The sequence below is a fragment of the Phyllosticta capitalensis genome, assembly GCF_038381095.1.
Source record: "Phyllosticta capitalensis strain CBS 128856 chromosome Unknown BKA78scaffold_7, whole genome shotgun sequence".
In the NCBI taxonomy this organism is placed as follows: Eukaryota; Fungi; Ascomycota; class Dothideomycetes; order Botryosphaeriales; family Phyllostictaceae; genus Phyllosticta; species Phyllosticta capitalensis.
The window spans coordinates 1451707-1468758 of record NW_027117445.1 but is presented as its reverse complement, the minus strand read 5'-3'; the positions used below and the strand labels follow the sequence as shown (position 1 = coordinate 1468758).

Below are 17052 nucleotides of genomic sequence, written 5' to 3'. Positions count from 1 at the left end.
GATCTACTTGGTTCTGCAGCGAGTAGCTGGAACCCCTGAATTTGCAGACAGGAACAAAAGTCAGACTGAAAAAAACCTCGAAGCATGAAATCTGCCCGATAGTGAGGTTTAAAATTCAAACGACCTCTGACCCAAGGGCCAAGTTTCTGTCCGCTGCCATCGAATTCCTGCGCATGAAGTTGATGTCAGTGTCCCAGTGTCTGGTCTGGAGTTATAACCGATATGGACGGCATCAATACTACCAAAAAGACGACGGTGATTGATTGATGAAAACAACGCAATAGCTAGAAGTAGCAGTAGAATCAGCAGCAACCCGCCAGCCAACCTGCCACCCGGCCAAATTACCGCTTTATATTTTGAAACTTCAGCCTTCCTTACACGAACCCCCGGGACCGGGCTGTATGGCCTAGTTGTTAAAAGAGTGTTGTGTATAAGCCTGAAGCCCGGCTCCCGGGGGTTGCGTGTTCGATTCCCCCCAAGGGAGGGGGGGCAGATGTACGGGGAGGGGGCTTGCGCCCCCTCCCCCGAACTGTTTTGCCTTTTGTCCTTCTTTTCTCCCCTCCTCTTTTGCTTGCCGCCCCACCAGTCCTTCGCAAATCCTTTTTTATTGCTGTTGCTCACTGCCGGTCCCCTGTCGCCCATCGCCCACTCACCGTGTCCCGCCAATCGCTTTCAACTACACTCCGTAATGCTCCCTATGGTCGGGGCTCTTGCTATTCGGGCAGAGCAGAGCGTTGATGCAAATCACTGATTCTTAATAATCTTTTGCTATTCAAAGAGCCATCAGATTTGAATCTATGCCTCCAAAAATAAATCCAAGTAGTTGCAAGCTGGAAGTGTTCACCAAACACTTTGCTTCGGCGACAAGGAAATTTCAGGCGTGTCTGTTGATGTCACTTTCAACGTCGCTCTTACCTATTCCTGCAAAGTTTGGCCCGTGCCGTTTCACTTTTCGGTGTCTCATCCCAGTGGAATGAGGTTGAGCTGGAGGGGATACCGAAAAGACTGTCAAGTCAGAGCAGCGGAAGACTTGGAGCAAAGCCAAATATGAGACGCCGCCATTCAAGGCCTCTATTTGGTTCTCTCATCACCTGTGCTGAGAGCGGTGGCTTTGGCTTTTGTATGGCTGGAGCATTGCTTCCGCGAAGTAGAACAGGCGGAAAGAGCGATGGGGTCTGCAGAGCGACGAACTCGGAAACCGACTGAACCAAGAAAATCTCAAATTAAACCTAAACCAAAAGCAACCCGATCTCAGTATACAAGGGAGTATAAAGTACAAGTGGAGTCCACCACTGTGTGTGTTCATCATGGCTGGACCACGATACCTCTCGTCCCCTGTCCTACCACCTCGGTGTTCCTCCCGCTACTCACACCAAAAGCGCCACTCCTCGCGCTCAGCATCACCCTGCTCCTCGTTTTCCTGTCCATCCACAGTGTCACCCTTGACCTCAACGCCATCCTTGCCACGGTTGATGCTCAGAGCTCCGAGTCCCACATCCAACATGCTTTGTCGTCCGATCATACCTCGCTCCCGCCGGCGCGGCCCACCTCCAGCAGATGAGCGCTCCTTGGCTTGTCCCGTGTTCTCAATGAAAGCGGCCAGATCCATCTCAAGCTCCTGGAGCCTGGCGACGAGAATGGTAGCTTCGTTGTACGAATGGCCGAGATTGACCATTGCCGCTTCGATAGCAAGGCGGCGCTTGAGGTCTTTGTCCGCAGCGGCCATACGACGCTTGGTGTCGGGGTCGGGGATGTAGATGGTCGGCTTGGAGGCGAACTCAGGATGAAGTTGGACGTACGTCTTCGGCTGCTTGTGAGGGCTGTTGATGCCGTTCGGCTTGCAGTGGTTGTTGGACTTCATGGGAAGATTGCTGCTCGTGGTCGCGCGCTCTCCGTAGATAGAGCGGCTGAGGGTGGGCTCAGGCATAGACTGCTGCTGGCTTTCGGGGACATCGAGCTAGTAGAGGGGGAAAATTCAGCCACGAACTGGACTTTTCAAGAGCAAAGGTGTGGAGAAAAGAAAAACCACGGACCTGGTACTGTTTGCCTGCGTAAAAGCCGCGGCGATTAACGAGGTCTTCATTGCCGTGGTTCTCATGAGTGGAGGTGGCGGCAGGGTTGCCGTCGCGCGCTTTGTTGTGGGACATTTTGCGCGTGGAATGAATCGTTGAAATTTGATCGGGCGAAAGCGCGGCCGGGCTAGACAGAGTCCCTAGCTGTGTGTCGCGCCTCGGCTCGAGAGACTTCGGCAGAAATGCGAGGTACACGAGGCAATGAGAGCCACGATCAGTCGAGATGGAACTGTATCGGGGGAAGGAAAGGAGGATTGACAGGACAGCTGGCCGCGACACACTTTGAGCCGAGAGACTGCAGAGAGAAGAGTGGCAAGGGATGCAAAATCAATGATCGTGGAGAACAGACGCTTTGTGATGACGTTTGTGGTTCAGGCTCGGTACCCGTAGGATCGTGTTGTGGTGTTTTGGAGGGACGAAGAGCTTGAGCGACGCAGACGGGATGAACATCAAGCGATGGGCAACGCAAGCGAAGAGTCGGCGCGCCTACTAGCTATCAAAGGTTTCAAATTAACACTCGAACATTTTTGCCTAGTACCCGAATACAATGTCGAACGTTATGCCTCTTTCTCCCATTTCTTTGTCCTCCCCCTACTCGAGCCAAAGCCTCCACCCCGCTTCCTCAACTTCAGTGCCCTGCTCGTGCGTCTTGTCCTAGTCGCTCAGGGTGTTATGATTAGCCTAAGGCTTTACTTGCTACCGCCATTGCCTGCCCAAAGAGTCAACAGCCAAATTGGTGCGTCTCTCTCGTCGTCCATCTCTCCCTCCGCAGGCTGAGCGCACGCGTTTTAGCGATGTGCTTTACTTCTTCTGGACTTGAATAGGCCTTGATAAGTTTGCTCACGAGCCTGATCACATCCTTCGGCCATTCGATGAAGCCCAATCTGAGAGTATCTGCCTCGTCGATGCGAGCCTTCTTGTCTTCGGCTCGGCCATGAGGAATATCACTTGGCTGTGAAAACACTTTAGCGTCGTGTGTGTTCTTGGATTTTCCGAGGGTTGTATGAAGCTCTTCTAGTCTGGCTAAAAGCTATCCGGGCCCTTCGTAGGTTTCCATGAGGCTCTGAACCGTTGCTTCGATGGTAATGCGGCGGTGCAGGGCTTCGTTCGCGGCAGCCAGGCAAGACTTGCAGTCATCGGTCTTTGCTTGAACCAAAGAGATTTCTCTAGTTGATCGCATCCAAACGTGCTGTTTCCCGACGCGTGCTTCTTCTGCGCACGCTCTTTGGCGTCGCTAGTGGTGCGAACAAAAGCACTCAAGTCCATCTTGAGCTCCTTGAGGCGATCGATAAGCTCCACTGCTTCCGCGTGGGAATGGTCAAGGTTCTCAACGGCCGCTTCGATCGCGATGCGGCGCTGCAGTTCTCCAACGGCAAGACGGCGCCTAAGGTCATTGTTGGCCCTGATGTCCCTCTTGATGCGAGTCTCGTCGTCGCTGCCGCCGGGAGAGGCCTTGCTGAGATCTGTGTAGTGCGTGGGAACATTGGGGTTGTTGCCTTTCTCGCGGATGGTCATCGGGGTCATGATGGGATTGGTCTCGACGCTCGCCGGCACTGCATTGGTGGAGCTGTGGTAGAGGGTTGGCTTCAGCGTGGAGGAAGAGGTATCAGAGAGGTCGGTCTAGCAGAAGAGGTCAAGTTAGATACAAAGTGAATTTGAGAAAAGTTCCACGGAATTCAGAAGTACTCACCGGGAACTCCTTGCCCATGGGTCCGGAAAGGCCGCGACCAGCGAGGTGTTCTCCGTGGCGGTGATCACCGTGAGCACCCGTAGCTGAATTCCTGCCATCTGGAGTGTTGTTTGGCGCCATGTTGAGAGGAGGTGCGATGAGATTGAACTTCGTGAGAATGAGGGATGTTTGGCTGGAGAGCTAGCTGCTTTGAGCTTTGTGATGAGGTAGGAAAGGATAAGAGAATGATGAAGAGAGCCACGGTGCGTTGGAATTTTGAAAAGGGCACTCGAGGTGATGGTGGTGTTGAGTAGGTCAGACGCCTCTGCGAGCGGCGAGGATTCGACTGGTCGACTGAACAAAAAAAAAAAACTTCGGATTGATTCGCAATTAACACCTGCACTCTGAGATGCTGATATTTGAATGACACAAGTCGAACACAGCCAGCATGGTTCCACCACCGCTCCTCCCCCTGCTCACACCAAAGTCTTCACTCCTGATTCCTACCATCACCGCCCTCCTTCTTGTCCTCTCTTTCAGCAGCCATTTTTCCTTGCGCTCGCCGCCCTGCCTGCTACCAATGTTGAAAAGAAGTCAAAATTCCACATCGCGCTTGGTCTCATGGCTGTTCTTCCTGTCGCAAGAGCCAAGTCTAACAACCGAACTGTGACCTCCATGTCTGCAGCCGAAGGAGGAGCGCAAACGCTTCTCATCAGAGAGAGGAGGAGCAGAAGAAGGAGGGAGACCGAAAGAGCGAAAGAGCAAAAGAGCAAAACTTCACCCGCGGCTCGTAGACCGCAGGATATATCAAAATCCCGAAGGATTTATAGAGTACAGTATAATTACAACTACGTCAGTGGTGCAGGCTGGGATCGAACTCGCGTGCTTTACCTTTACCCAGTTATCTGCGACCGGCCCCTTCCAACTACGCCAGCGGGCTCGGGTTATCCCAGCTTAAGGCCGGCGGTGGAAGGGGCATTGGAGGAAAGGCGGGGCTTTGCGATTATATCTGACGTCTTGTTGATTGAGGCCCAGCCACGGTCTTCCCTTGGTGATGTCTGTCTATTGGGACGATTGCCACGCTCCTTAGCGCTGCAAGTGTACTTGATGAAATTTTCTAATTTCATATTTAACTCCTCCAGCCTGGCAACAAGCTTGGATCGTGCCGAGAAAGTCGGCCTCCTTGACAGCAGCTTCGTTTTCCCACCACCGTTGGACTTCCTTTTCCATCAGAATCGTCATCTCAGACAGACGGTTGACTCAGCCCAAAGAGCCCATCTGAGCGAGTAGAGCTAGGCAGCCCAACATATCAACGCTGAACTCGAAAGCTGTGCTATGACCTTGACGTGCCGATGGAGGCCAAGCAGTACAGTCCGTCGTCCAGTATTGAGTTAGATCCTTGATAAACTCAGACTTCACAGCTTCTTCGTACAGATGGCCGAGGATCTTGCTCCTGGGGTGTTGGCTCCGCATGGTTGGCAAATCCTTTCATCACGAGGTCCTTCATGACCTCTTCGTACAATACACCGAGCGCCTCAGCATAACTATAGTACTGGAAAATCGGCATATGGAGCTGTCCGCGGATAGTATTGAATACGTGCTACTAGGCAAGCCTGTACGTCTTGAAGGTGTACGTCGTGCGCGTATGGCCGCTTTCGTCGTATACTAAGACAGCTTCATGGACTAAATACTGCTTCACAACGTCTGCAGAGGTTAGCAAAAAGCAAGAGAGTCCAGCCAATGGAGAAGTACCATCGTTGAGTTCAAGGGGGACACAGGCCTCTTGTACCAAGCAAAGACGCTCAGGATTTCAGGATCGGAAGCTCGCGCTGCCTCATCCACGAGATGGCTTAGGAGTGAATGGCTCTGTGGTGAGGAGAATGAGAGCGAGCTGACGGCGTAGCATGATCACCCCCTATTCAAGCAACGCCTCACGAAGACGACTTGCTGCAGAACTGAAATGCAGACCGCGTGCTCGCGCAGGCGATGAATCGACTGGCCGACTGAATCAAGAAAATTCCAAATGACACCGCAACAAATGTCAGTGCGACCTGTGATCTCGGGGAGCGCATACTCCTTGGCATCAAGGTATAGACGAGCAGAGGAGTCGGACCACGAAGAGTAGTACGAGCGGCGGCTTCGCGCTCTGCTCACTGTTAGCTCATGCCTCACCTCTAAGGCCAAGAAGATACTTACGGAGCTGAGCTGCAGATGGCGACTCAGATTGGCTGCGTAACCGACTGAGCCAATGATGCTCTGAAAACGAGCAGTCCATTCAGGATCAAAGTGGCCGTCATTAGGCACCAGCTTTTCCTTCGCAGGGAGGGGAGTCTCCTTTGTACCCACCACAGAGTAGGTGTCCATAAGGGACGCGACACTCCAAATTCCGTATTCCCTTCTGATGGAGCGCGCATCCGCACTCTTTGTGTCGGCTATCATCCAACGGGTCGAACAGTGGGCTGGAGCTGAGTGTTTGCCAAGGTCTCTCTTGACGACGTGGCGTCGAGCTTTATATGGCGATTCAATATAGTACGTCATCCTCGAGGGTTTCCGACTATCCGAGCATCCATGTCGGCTTCCAGCCGCGTCAAGTTGCGTTTCCGGTCTTTGTCTTCCGCTTCCCAGGTTTTCCTCTCTGATGAGACTGCGGCATCGCCGTCCGCCAGGTCATGATCACGGGACGCCCTGTCTGGAGCACGTTAGCAGCTCGTCCTGTCCTCTGAGCAAGAAGGTGCATGAGGGAAGTAAATACCTCAGTCCAAGCAGCAGAGCAAAGAGGGTGAACGGGTCTGACGGAATGAGACGGACAACACTCGAAGGGCAGTGACAGGGGCGAAGCAACGACGTGTTGAAAACGGGGTGGATTCGAAAGGTCGGTGGAAGCTCCAGCTTGTACGCTTGTGGGTTGATGATCTTAACGACACGAAATTGGCCAATCCGCGTGTCTTCAAGTCTCTTGGTTGCCCGTACAGTCTCGATGTTCTTGGAGTTCAGCACCTTGGTCACCTGCGGTAGACCGGGGGGGATTCTGAGCAGAAGACGCTTCCAATGGGGTGGAAGGACGGCGGACTCTGTAGGTTGGGCAGAGGAGAGAAAATTGGGAGGACAGGAGAATAGGAGAGTGGGATTTCTGGCCAGAACAGAAGGAACGGAAGCCAAATCGAAGTTCCGCCCGCAGCGCAGCTTTTGGCGACAGTCCGCCTGATCAGCGTGCTCCTGTTGCGCGAGGACGATTTGCTCTCGGCAGAACTGCTCAAGCTCCTTCATCTGATTGACGCAATCTTGAGCATCCCGGAGGTTGAAGTCGCTTGCCTTGACGTCCTTTTTCAGCGATTCGAAACCCATTCGTGGGTGGTGACTTTTGCTCACAAAGAAGGGAGTGAGGCTTGTTGACGCGTTAGTGTGGTTATTCATCGCGAACTCCCGCTAGTTTTGGGACGCAGACGGTAGGATGGCGTGGAGATGGAATAGAATCGACCACCTGGGATTGATGGCTGTCCGACCATCTGAAATTGCTGTGCGTTGGAGCACTGATGCAAAATCAGGAAGCGGCAAATATACTCCTTTTATACCCCATCCCCTATACTATCCTCAATTATTTGCCCATCACTCCGGATTCCGTACTTCTGTCTTCCCTCTTCAACTAATCGCACAACATCCTCCACTCCTCCACATGTTCTCGTTCTGCTTGGCGAGTGTATAGACCACAAACTTGTTGAGACCCCTCTTCATGTCTTCGCGTTGAGCAACGAGCACCACCGCTTTTCACACGAGAGACCGTGGCTCTCTTTGGCTTCAGCGATAGCTAGGCGGTGTTCGACGTCTTTTTCCGTGTCCGTAGGTCCCTGGTGACTCTGAGGAGCTGGAGGGGAGAGTATAGAGGAGCAGGTGAAATATACGCCAGTCTGGGGAATGGTGATCGTGAGTGGTCAGCGATTGGGTTTATGTTTATCATAGGCAAAGAGCAGAGAGCAAAGAGCAGCGAAAACCAAGGTACCGAAAATCCAAATGCAGTCCGAAACCCAAGAATCATACAATGACTCGCTCACTCCACTTCCTCTCTCTCCTCGTACCCTACTCGCAAGCCAGCCTCCAGTACTCGCCTTCACCCTCGCCATCTTCTCCCTTCCCACCAACTGTCTTTTCCTCAAAATGAACGTCATCCTCGAGGCGTAGAGTGCCAGGTCCTCCCGTTGCGTCCACGCGCGCCTGTCCCTTCTTTCCCGTTCCCTTTCCCTTTCCAGACCTCGCGCGAAGCCTGGCAGCACGTGTATTGGCGATGAACGTGGCGAGGTCCATCTTGAGCTCTTCGTCTAGTCTGGCCACTAGAATGACCGCATCTTCATAGCTGAGGCCGAGGCCCTGCATAGCCTCATCAACAGCGAGGCGGCGGTCGAGGCACTTTTTCTCGCGGTGGCTCATGGGGATGTACTTCTGATGGACGACGGGAGAGGGGAAGCGCTTGGTCAAGTTGGGAAGTTTGGTTGCTGGGGACGGAGAAGTGCGCGTGGCTGGGGTTGTTTGTTTGGTTGATTGTGATTTTTTTGGTGCCACTGGCTTCAAATGCGTCGTGGTCGCCGCGGAAGGGCTTCGGCTTGCCGCCTTCATCGCCAGCGGAGTTGTTCTGTGGGAAGAAGGTCAGTCATGAGGCGCAGTTTCGAGGAGAAAGGGGGATTGAAATAGGAAGCACTTACGGCGCCTTTCAGACCTTCGTCATTGCTCTCGATGGTTCTCGTGGTGTCCGTTGCCACTGATCGGCGCAGTGTCTTAGTAGCCACGGGGGAAAACATCGTGGCTTGGCGCAGATTTGATGAAGCAGAAAGACAGCCAAGTCGGTAGTGGTGCCGACTACAATGCGTAGGTTGGGTGAAGGTGGTTGAATGAGAAAAGAGGTCTGGCTGCTTTTGTCCTTGCTAAGTTGACGGTGGCTTCAGCGGCCGCGCGATTTCGAGCAGCGAGATGCGTCGGGGCGACAGAGGAAGCGGAGATAATAGAAAGAGGATGAAGCGAAAGCGAGATGGATATATAGTGTAACCGTTGAACGCTTGCGCTAAGAGGGGGGAAATGGGATCATTGGGGGTTTGGACGGTTGACAAGCGTGGACGAACAGCTGAGTGGTTGGTGGACAAAACAGAGAGCAGAGAGAACAACCTGGAGGATGAACCAAGAAAATGCAAATTTGCCTCTCAAAGGCCCCAGATTATCCAACGACAAATGCGTGGGCCCAATCAAGTCTGTCGTGACGAGCCTTTGTACCCATCACTGCGCACCTCGTCCCCTGGGGCCTTACTCATTCGCGCCTCTGCTCACCTACAGACCAAAAGGTCCAAATTATCCATACCGCAATCCAAAGTCCAAGAACTATCCAACGACTCGCCGACGGAATTGCCCCTTCTTCCCTCGTCCACTACTCACAGCTCAGCCTCCACTCCTCCGCGTCAACGCCGTCCTGCTCTTCTCCCTGTCCGCCAAGCGCGTCGTTCTTGCGATCATCCTCGCCCAAATCTCCAGAGCCCATTCCGAGATCGACAACTCCCATCGCGACAAGGCGTCCTCGTTCCTTTCCCCCAATTCCCTTGCCAACTCCCATCTTCTTGCGCCTCTCCTGGTCGCGAAGTCTGGCCCTACGGGTATTGTCAATGAAAGTAGTAAGGTCCATTTTGAACTGCTCGTCCAATGTAGCGACCAGAGTGACGGCATCGTCGAAGTCGAGACCAAGGCCCTGCATGGCCTCGTCCACGGCAAGGCGGCGGTCTAAGCACTTCTTTTCGCGGGGGCTCATGGTGGTGTATTTTTCGTAGATGACAGGAGCATGGAAGCGCTTGGTCGAGCTAGTAGAGTTCGTGTGGGGTTCGTTCTCGGGCATGGCGGAGGGGTGGTTGTTGTTTTTGTTGCTGTTGTTGTTGTTGTCGTTGGCCGTCTTGTTGAGAATGATGGCGGTCTCGCAGTTATGAATGCCGTGGACTGGCTTCTGCGTGGCGCGCTCAGCGGCAGCAGAGAAGGTCTTCCATAGAAAGCAAAGATTAGTCGTGCAGCTCATTTTTAAGCGGGAAAGGCGCGAGAAGTGGAAGTACTCACAGAGCCGTTTACCAAGCCCAAGTCGCTGTCGTCTTTGTCATTGGTGGCAGTCGTTGTGACGGAAAGGCGCGGCATCTTGTTGGTAGTTATAGAAAGGCGTCGTGCAAAAAGCTTGAGCTCGACCGGTTGGAAAGCTGGCCAAGTTGTGGCGGAGCGACAGAGGAAGCGGAGGGTAAGGAGGATGAATCGGATGGGCGATGAAAGCGTTATTAGGGTTGGATGTTCGCGCTTAGACAGTGGTAACGGCAATTAGAAACAAAACCAATGTGCAGTTCAGGTGTAACGCAGCAGGGTTTGAGTTTCTGCGTCAAGAGCGCTGATGGTGTTGTGTGTTGTGTGTTAGGCGGATGAAAAAGGTGGAAGGTTTTGAGTGGTCGGCAGACAAAACAAACAACAGCAGAACGAATGCAACGCGAAAATGTGCTTTCAACATGAGCAGATATTAACACTAAATCAACTGCAAGTCCTCGCTTCGCCGCGGACGTCCGCCTTCATGGCATCAATGCCCTTGCGATTGGCATGAATGTAAAGGAGATCGTCAGCGTAAATGACGAGTTACTTGAAAACGCAAGCATCTGCTTCAAGTGGGGTGTACAGTAGCCGATGGACTTCATGTGCTCTGTGAACTCGGTGTTCCACAGTAGAGGCGCCTGCTTGGGGCCATAGGTAAAGCGCTTTTTGCAACTCTCCGACCATTTCCGTGCCACCAACGTCGTATTCTTGAAAACCCTCCGGGAGCTTGATGAATACGCCGGGACGGTCCATTTTCCCGTCGACGTCTGGCCATTACTGTCGTCCCCCTCGCAACCCCTCGTCCCCATCTCATCGCTCACCCACCCCAATCTTTCCACCCGCTCATCCCCTACTCACACCACAACCTCCACATCTCTCTCTTTCTCTCCACCATCACCATCATCGCCATCAACCTCCCCACGCGTTTCAATATAGCGCTCCACAGCACTCCAAACACCGCCGCCATCAACACCACCGCCAAACCCATTCCCCAGCTCTTTCAGAAGAGCCATCAGCTCCCTGCCCTCCCTCAAAGACAAGCGAAGACATTGCATGAGCTCCTTGACCGAGGGGAGCGCACGCACGTACGGTATGATGCGGCTGGGCTCGGCGAAGTGTTGGCGGCGGAGGGGAGGGGGTGGCTCGGTGGCGGGCTTGATGGTAGACGTGAATGGGTGGGTTGGGGACGCAGACAGCACCTTTGGCTCATCTTGCGCCTGGACAGTGGTGCCTTTAACCACATCCACATACACATTAGCATCTAAGCCGGTATCGCGGTCGCGCCGCACAACACAGTCCAGCAACAAGCGTCCTCCGGGCCATCCTTTTGCTGCCAGAAGGGAAAGAGTCAGCGTCAGCCAAAGCACTGCACAATTGCGATAGACAAGGGAGGGGCGGAAGTGCCAGGACTCACAACAGGCAACTCTTTGGCGCTCCAGTCGGCCACAATGGGCATGCGCGCGTTGGACGCCATTATTGGAGTGATTAGGTCGTGATATGATGCAGATGTATGCGCTGTTTGTTGGAGGAGCTAGCTGGAAAAGCGCAGAGCCAAGTCAACTGCCCAAGTGTCAGTGTCAGCACGCGCACGCATACGCAAGCAGAAACCGCACTGATTCATACCCTGACCTGACGGGGGGGTCGCCGGAACCTGCACAGGTGAAGGCGGCACCTGAGGACCGGGGGCCTGGCTGTCAGAGACGTGTGTGTGCGCGCGCGCATAGAGCGACGAGAACCGCCGACACCTGCAGCTCCAGGCTCCTCTGCCTCCGCAACCTCACGCCAGATGTCCTGGCCAGGCGCAGCGGTCTCCGCAGGCGCACTTAACTACTAGATACTCTGGCGTCTCGGCTACCACTGTGAGAGCATGGTGTCAGGGCTTTGAGGCGCTGGTGAAGACGAGCTGGCGCGGCGCGTGCCTGGGTGAAGTAAGTGAGTGATCTCTGCCTGAGGATGACGTTGCGTTGCTTACACTGCCGCTCATGATGGATCGATGGATGGGACCTCGAGATTGATGGAAACCTCAGGGATCGCGAGGTTGTGCGCAGAAAAGATGATGGATCTGGTGGAGTGGGAGGATAGGCTCGGGGCGACACGGGCGCGTGGAAGCGAGTTGAGTTGGATGGGAGGAGTGTTGGGAGGATTGGGGAAGAGGTGGTCCACAAGTGCGCACGTGTGAGAGATCTACGGTAGGTCTTCAAGCCAACGCAAACCAGCAGGAGGAGGACATCGAACGACACGAAGTGGAGACTCCACCAAGTCCGACGACTGAAGAACTTGCGAGCTGTCCCACGAATGACAAATACTCGCCCATGCAGGGCAGCAGTTCGCACACTCCCTAGCTCTTACTGTATACTTGTTTGCTATACACTGGTTAGTCACGGACGGAAAAGGTCAGTAGCTACACCAGGGTCTGAGAAGGTAGAGCACCAGCAACAGCGGGGAAAGACGACGAGCTATAAATATCAGCCTGGCCAACAGTCAGATCAATCAAACAAGCTTGCTGTCAAAAAGCAGACGCACTTGCCTCCTCAGACAACAAAACCACAAGTCCAAGCACATCACGACGAGAGGCCCAACAGCCCGAGAGTCAAAACTCTTAAAAAGTAGAGAGAATCATCTCCTGTATAACACGACTGTACTGCCTAACTACGTGCTCCTCTTCCAACCCCAATTAAGTCCTCCGCCTTATACCAACATTACCAACGAGTCGCCTTGCCTCGTCAACCCTGTACGGATGTCCATCTCAATCGCCCAACGAAGGAGAGAGGAGAGGAAAGAAAAAAAAAGGAGAGAGAAACAACCAGCGTGCCCTTTTTCGCGCTCGTGGTATCAAAAAACTCGGAAGAAACTGCAGTCAAGGAGATTTGGTTTGGTTGGAGCGGAAAGGCGGTAAGAATGGAAAGCTGTTTGGGAGCAATGGTACAAAGGAGAAGAAAACGTGTTTGGTGGGAGAGAGGATGTTTTGGTACGAAAACCACAAAGGAAAGTCTGGAGCAGCCGGCAAGGGGGTATTTTCCGTCCATCACTCGTCAGGTTTCTTTTTGGCCGGGATCGTCGTTGCGGACGCATCCTCTATGCTCTCGGTCCTACAGCACGCAATGTGAGCTTACGACTTCAAACCATTGACGCCGTCCTCACCAAACGCTTGGTTGACCTCCTTGGAAAAGGAAGACTGGCTTTGCACACCAGAACCGTTAGCGTTGGCGGCACCGCTCTCAATCTTCTCAGCGCCAGGACCGCGAATACCGCCCATGTTGGCACCGTGCGGCTTGCGCGTGACGGCCTGGATCTTGGGCAGGTTGGTCGTCTCCTTGGCGTTGCCAATGGTGAAGACGGGCGACTCCCACTTGTCACCCTGGCTGGCGAGGTCTCTAAACTCGGTGGCCTTGTGCGAGATGCCACCGGGCAGAGCAATGTCCTTGAAGATGGACTCGTGCTGGGTCATGGCAATGTTGGCCTTCTTGTCCGTGGTGGCCTGCTTCAACTGCTCCTTCTTCGCCTTGGCCTCGGTCATGTGCTTTTGCATGGCTGTGAGGTAGCGCTTGTACAAGTTTTGCGCATTCTCCGGGTCGGGGTTCTTTTCGAACTCGGCCTTGGCGCGCTCAGCCTCCTGGTGGACCGAGTACAAGACAGCGTCGGCCTGGATGAAGTTTTGACGAATCTGCTGCTCAAGCACCTTTTGCAGGGCGGGGCGGATAATCTTGAACAGGAGAGGCTTGACAAGCGTGAAGAGGAGCTTGTGGCTGGACTTCTTGAGCTTGATGTTGAAGTTTTTGACATCGACATCGACCTTGGAAACCTTGAAAAAGTGCTGCTTGTCGTTCTTATCGGCAGTCTCTGCCAGGACCTTGAAGCTGAATCCCTCGCCACCAAGGAAGATGTCGAGCACACCCATGTCCTTGAGTGCAGGGAATCCCTGCTTCCTGTTGACGTAGTAGCTGACGTCGCGGATGTCCATCTGGATACCAGAAACAGACAGCATGATCTTGTTCTTGTTCTGATTGCTAATCTTCTTACGACCCCAGCGCCAGTGGTTGTCGCTGGCAAACTCGAAAATGTTGGGCGCAAGGTTGTCGCCCTCAATGACCAAGTTCTCGACAATGGCGTCAATCTGGGGATCAGAGTACTCGATGCGCGGAACTGGAATGTAGCGAATGTTTTCAAACAGACCAGGAAGGACAACCTCGGAAAGGTCCTTGAGAAGGTGGGGCTTGAATGCGGCCTTGCCAGACTCGTCTTGACCCAGGTCCTTGAACAGCTTGTTTATCGAATTGACAAACGCCTTGTTCTGGGCGTCCTGGTCGAACTGCTGGCCGATGAACTTGATCTCGTCGAGGATGCGGTCAGTGTGGTTCCTGTAGCGGTCGCGCAGCAAAAAGCGGCCCTTGTCGTAAATGGTGTTCCACTCCTCGGTGGCAGCATCCTGCATGATGAAGCCTTGCTCCTTGAGGCACTTGCGGATGTAGGCGTCGAGGTGCTTGAACCAGGCCCTCAGCTCGGGATCCTTTTCGGCGTCCTTGTAAATGGTGTTGAGAGCATCGAAAAAGTCGTCGAGCGAGGTGCTGTTGGCGAACCGCTCAATCAGTGTCTTGAGGTCTGTCAGCCCGGCTTTGATATTTTCGTTTGAAGAGATTCCTAATACGCACCCGCAAGTCAGTTTCAGCCAATTGCAGACTGTCATCAGAATGGGCACCTTTGACGGCTCCACTGCCCTGGCCAGCAAGGTTCTTGCCGTGGCCAGCATACTCCTCTGCCAGACGGAGAAGCGTCTCAATCGCGCGCATGTCTGTTCAAGTTAGCGTGAAACTTGGCAAGGAAGCGGCGTGACTTACAATCCTGGTGGGCCTGAACCTCGACGACCATCTTCTTCAGGCGCCAGATGGTCTGCTCGCGCCTCTCCTTTGGCATCTTGCTCTTAAGGTAGGCCGCGCTGCGTTCCCTATACTCCTTGGCGCGGTCCTTCTTCTCTTCGGGAATTTCCTTCTTCGCGTCATTCAACGCGGTCTGAGCTCCCTCCGCAGCGCCAGCAGCGGCGTCAAGTCCCGATGCACCACCAGTCTGTTGATCCTTGGCGGCGAGTTCGGCAGCCTGAGCAGGGTCGCGAGAACCTTGTGGGTGAGCCTCTTGAGTGGCATCTCCGGCGGCCTTCTCAGCCTCCTTCTTGCCAAACTTCTTTGCCTTGTTCACGCGCTCCTGCGCCTTGGTCTTCATGGCCTTGAAGTCGGGGGCGTCGTGCCAGGTGTTTTCGGCGGCAGCTTCGTCAATCTGGCCCAGCTGTTCGTCGGTGGGGTTGACCTTGCCAGCAGTCTTGGTGGCAGCGTCGCCAGCCATGGACCGGATGAGGATGGTAGCATCGTTGACTGAGAATGTTAGCAATGGCCCAGAAGATGGAGCGGGAGGACTCACGAAGCTTTCTGAACTGGCCGTTGGTGATGAGCAGTTGACCGAGTGTTCTCAAGCCCTCCAAAGCCTCGTTGGCCTGCTGCTTGGCACTCTGCTTGTCAATGGGAACATTTGGCTTCTCTGCGGTTCCGCCGCTAATCTGCTGGGTCTGCCAGATGAAATCTTGAAACAAGTTGCCCTCGTTCTTTGTGAGAATGAGAATCTTGGCCGCCTCAATGACGTCCTTGATGTCGCCAGCGATCTTTTGACCCTCGGGAGAAAGTTTCTTAGACGGTGTAGCGAGCACCTTGGATTCAAGCGCGCTGTTTAGTGCAACGTCGATTTGCTTGTTCTGTGGAGAGGTCAGCATCAGCGAATCTAGGGTAAACAGGGTAGGTACTAACCGATGGTAGCTTGCGCTTAGCGAAGGCTGGGACGCGTTGATGTTAGTCACGATCAATTGGCTTGAAAAGTGCCGGTGGTACGAGAAGCAGATGGTTGCGACAACCAAGGGGGTGGTAGCGCCGGTTTTGGTTTGATGCGCCGTCGCGTGACAAGGACGCGACTTGCGATTGCAGCGGGTCGTCGCTTTGTTTCAAGGGAGACGCGGAGAGAAAGAAACTTACCAGAGTAGATGCCGTAAAGCTGGAGCTTGTTGTTGACGTCCTTGTCCCGCTGTTGGGGGTCGGTAGGCTTGTTGACGGATTTGGTGGCCATGTTGGTGGTATGAATGTAGTTTGGGGAGGTGGTGGTAAAAGACGGGACTGGGATAGGATGTGACGGGGGTATCTGGGTATCTCAAAATCCAAAACGCAAGAACAGCAATTGGGGGGTCTCCGCGAATGGCAATGTTCAGTGGAGAGGCAAAGAGTTGGAGAGGTGGAATGAGAAAGTCAAGTGGGAAAGCGGAGAGGGAGGAGAGTAGCGGGAGGCGGTCGGTAGCTTTAATGCGGGAGAGGGTGGCACAAACTCTCTCCCAGCCACAGATGTAGCGTGGGAAATTGCGAACAGGCGATGACGGAAGCAGCAGAGACGAGAAGGTAGGTGATGTGTGCCATGGCATTCACCATTTCCATGCTCGTCGACGCTGCACGCGACCTACGTCATCATCGACCAGAAACAAAGCTCCAGTCGACAAGCTCCCAGAGCTCCAACATCTGTGCAACCATTCAGAAATCACCATTGACGACGCCTTGGCGACATCCAGATTCTTGCTGTCGATCGCTTCCTGCGCCCTCCCTGCTTCTCGCCCACAATTCCTTGCTGTCGGCCAAGACACGCAAGCCAGACGACGACGACGACGACAAGACAAGCAAGACACGACACCTTCTCACATGAATTACTCTCGCCTTCTCCCCCACGCGGCAAACAATCACTCACTCCAGCAGTCTATTGAAGGAGCTTACTGAGCCTAGCCCGTGCGTAACCGGACAATTGGGATCCCTTCACAGCTGGCGCCGAGCCGTCATCCACCAAACAACCACCTCCGCATCGGGCTTCTTTTCCTTCGTTTTTCTTACTGTGCTTTGTTTCCAATTCCCTTCTGACAGCCGACGAAACAGACGTCTTCGAATCCTTCGTCGCAGCACCCTTCCTTGGTTGTCTACCGCCGTAGCGCATACATCTCACCACAAGACTATTGACGACCGACAGTCACGCCTCCACTCGCACCGACACTTGTTTCCTCTCACGACCGGCCCGGCGCAGCTTCATCTTCTGGAACCGGAGCCAGCGTTGGACAAGAGGCCCGCGTGGTCATCAACAGGTGTGACGGGCCGTTGCACCGGGGGGTTGGGGATCCCGGAGGGAATCCCGGAGGGAAGCGAGGCAGGAAGG

The 17052-nt window shown here is 54.0% G+C and overlaps 4 protein-coding genes across 4 annotated transcripts; all 4 read right to left on the bottom strand.

Moving 5' to 3' along the window:
• Window positions 1-1363: 1363 nt before the first annotated feature.
• BKA78DRAFT_297253 (uncharacterized protein) lies at window positions 1364-3882 on the bottom strand (the record flags this gene model as incomplete). Its single annotated transcript, XM_066886740.1, has 6 exons — window positions 1364-1957; window positions 2034-2301; window positions 2354-2558; window positions 2856-3091; window positions 3142-3692; window positions 3763-3882. The coding sequence occupies 6 exons, from the start codon at window positions 3880-3882 to the stop codon at window positions 1364-1366; spliced, it is 1974 nt and encodes a 657-aa protein (XP_066742780.1).
• Window positions 3883-7445: 3563 nt separating this feature from the next.
• Window positions 7446-8362, bottom strand: BKA78DRAFT_319097 (uncharacterized protein). Its single transcript, XM_066888835.1, has one exon. The coding sequence runs from the start codon at window positions 8347-8349 to the stop codon at window positions 7816-7818; it is 534 nt and encodes a 177-aa protein (XP_066742779.1). The 5' UTR covers window positions 8350-8362; the 3' UTR covers window positions 7446-7815.
• A 786-nt stretch (window positions 8363-9148) lies between these two features.
• On the bottom strand, window positions 9149-9894 carry BKA78DRAFT_354430 (uncharacterized protein; the record flags this gene model as incomplete). Its single annotated transcript, XM_066891731.1, has 2 exons — window positions 9149-9745; window positions 9820-9894. The coding sequence occupies 2 exons, from the start codon at window positions 9892-9894 to the stop codon at window positions 9149-9151; spliced, it is 672 nt and encodes a 223-aa protein (XP_066742778.1).
• Window positions 9895-12690: 2796 nt separating this feature from the next.
• BKA78DRAFT_166885 (uncharacterized protein) lies at window positions 12691-16098 on the bottom strand. The gene is made up of 6 exons (XM_066883183.1): window positions 15843-16098; window positions 15621-15646; window positions 15241-15568; window positions 14667-15194; window positions 14481-14620; window positions 12691-14422 (listed from the first exon to the last, which is right to left on the bottom strand). Exons 1-6 carry the CDS (start codon window positions 15931-15933, stop codon window positions 12941-12943), a joined length of 2595 nt encoding a protein of 864 aa, XP_066742777.1. The 5' UTR covers window positions 15934-16098; the 3' UTR covers window positions 12691-12940.
• Window positions 16099-17052: the final 954 nt, after the last annotated feature.

Bases quoted from the DNA above. Each gene is read 5' to 3' on its own strand.
- BKA78DRAFT_319097 (XM_066888835.1), bottom strand. From the start codon at position 8,349: ATGAAGGCGGCAAGCCGAAGCCCTTCCGCGGCGACCACGACGCATTTG.
- BKA78DRAFT_166885 (XM_066883183.1), bottom strand. From the start codon at position 15,933: ATGGCCACCAAATCCGTCAACAAGCCTACCGACCCCCAACAGCGGGAC. The intron at 15,569-15,620 runs GTTAGTACCTAC...ACCTCTCCACAG, and splicing joins CTAAGCGCAAGCTACCATCG to AACAAGCAAATCGACGTTGC. The intron at 15,195-15,240 runs GTGAGTCCTCCC...TAACATTCTCAG, and splicing joins CGGCCAGTTCAGAAAGCTTC to TCAACGATGCTACCATCCTC.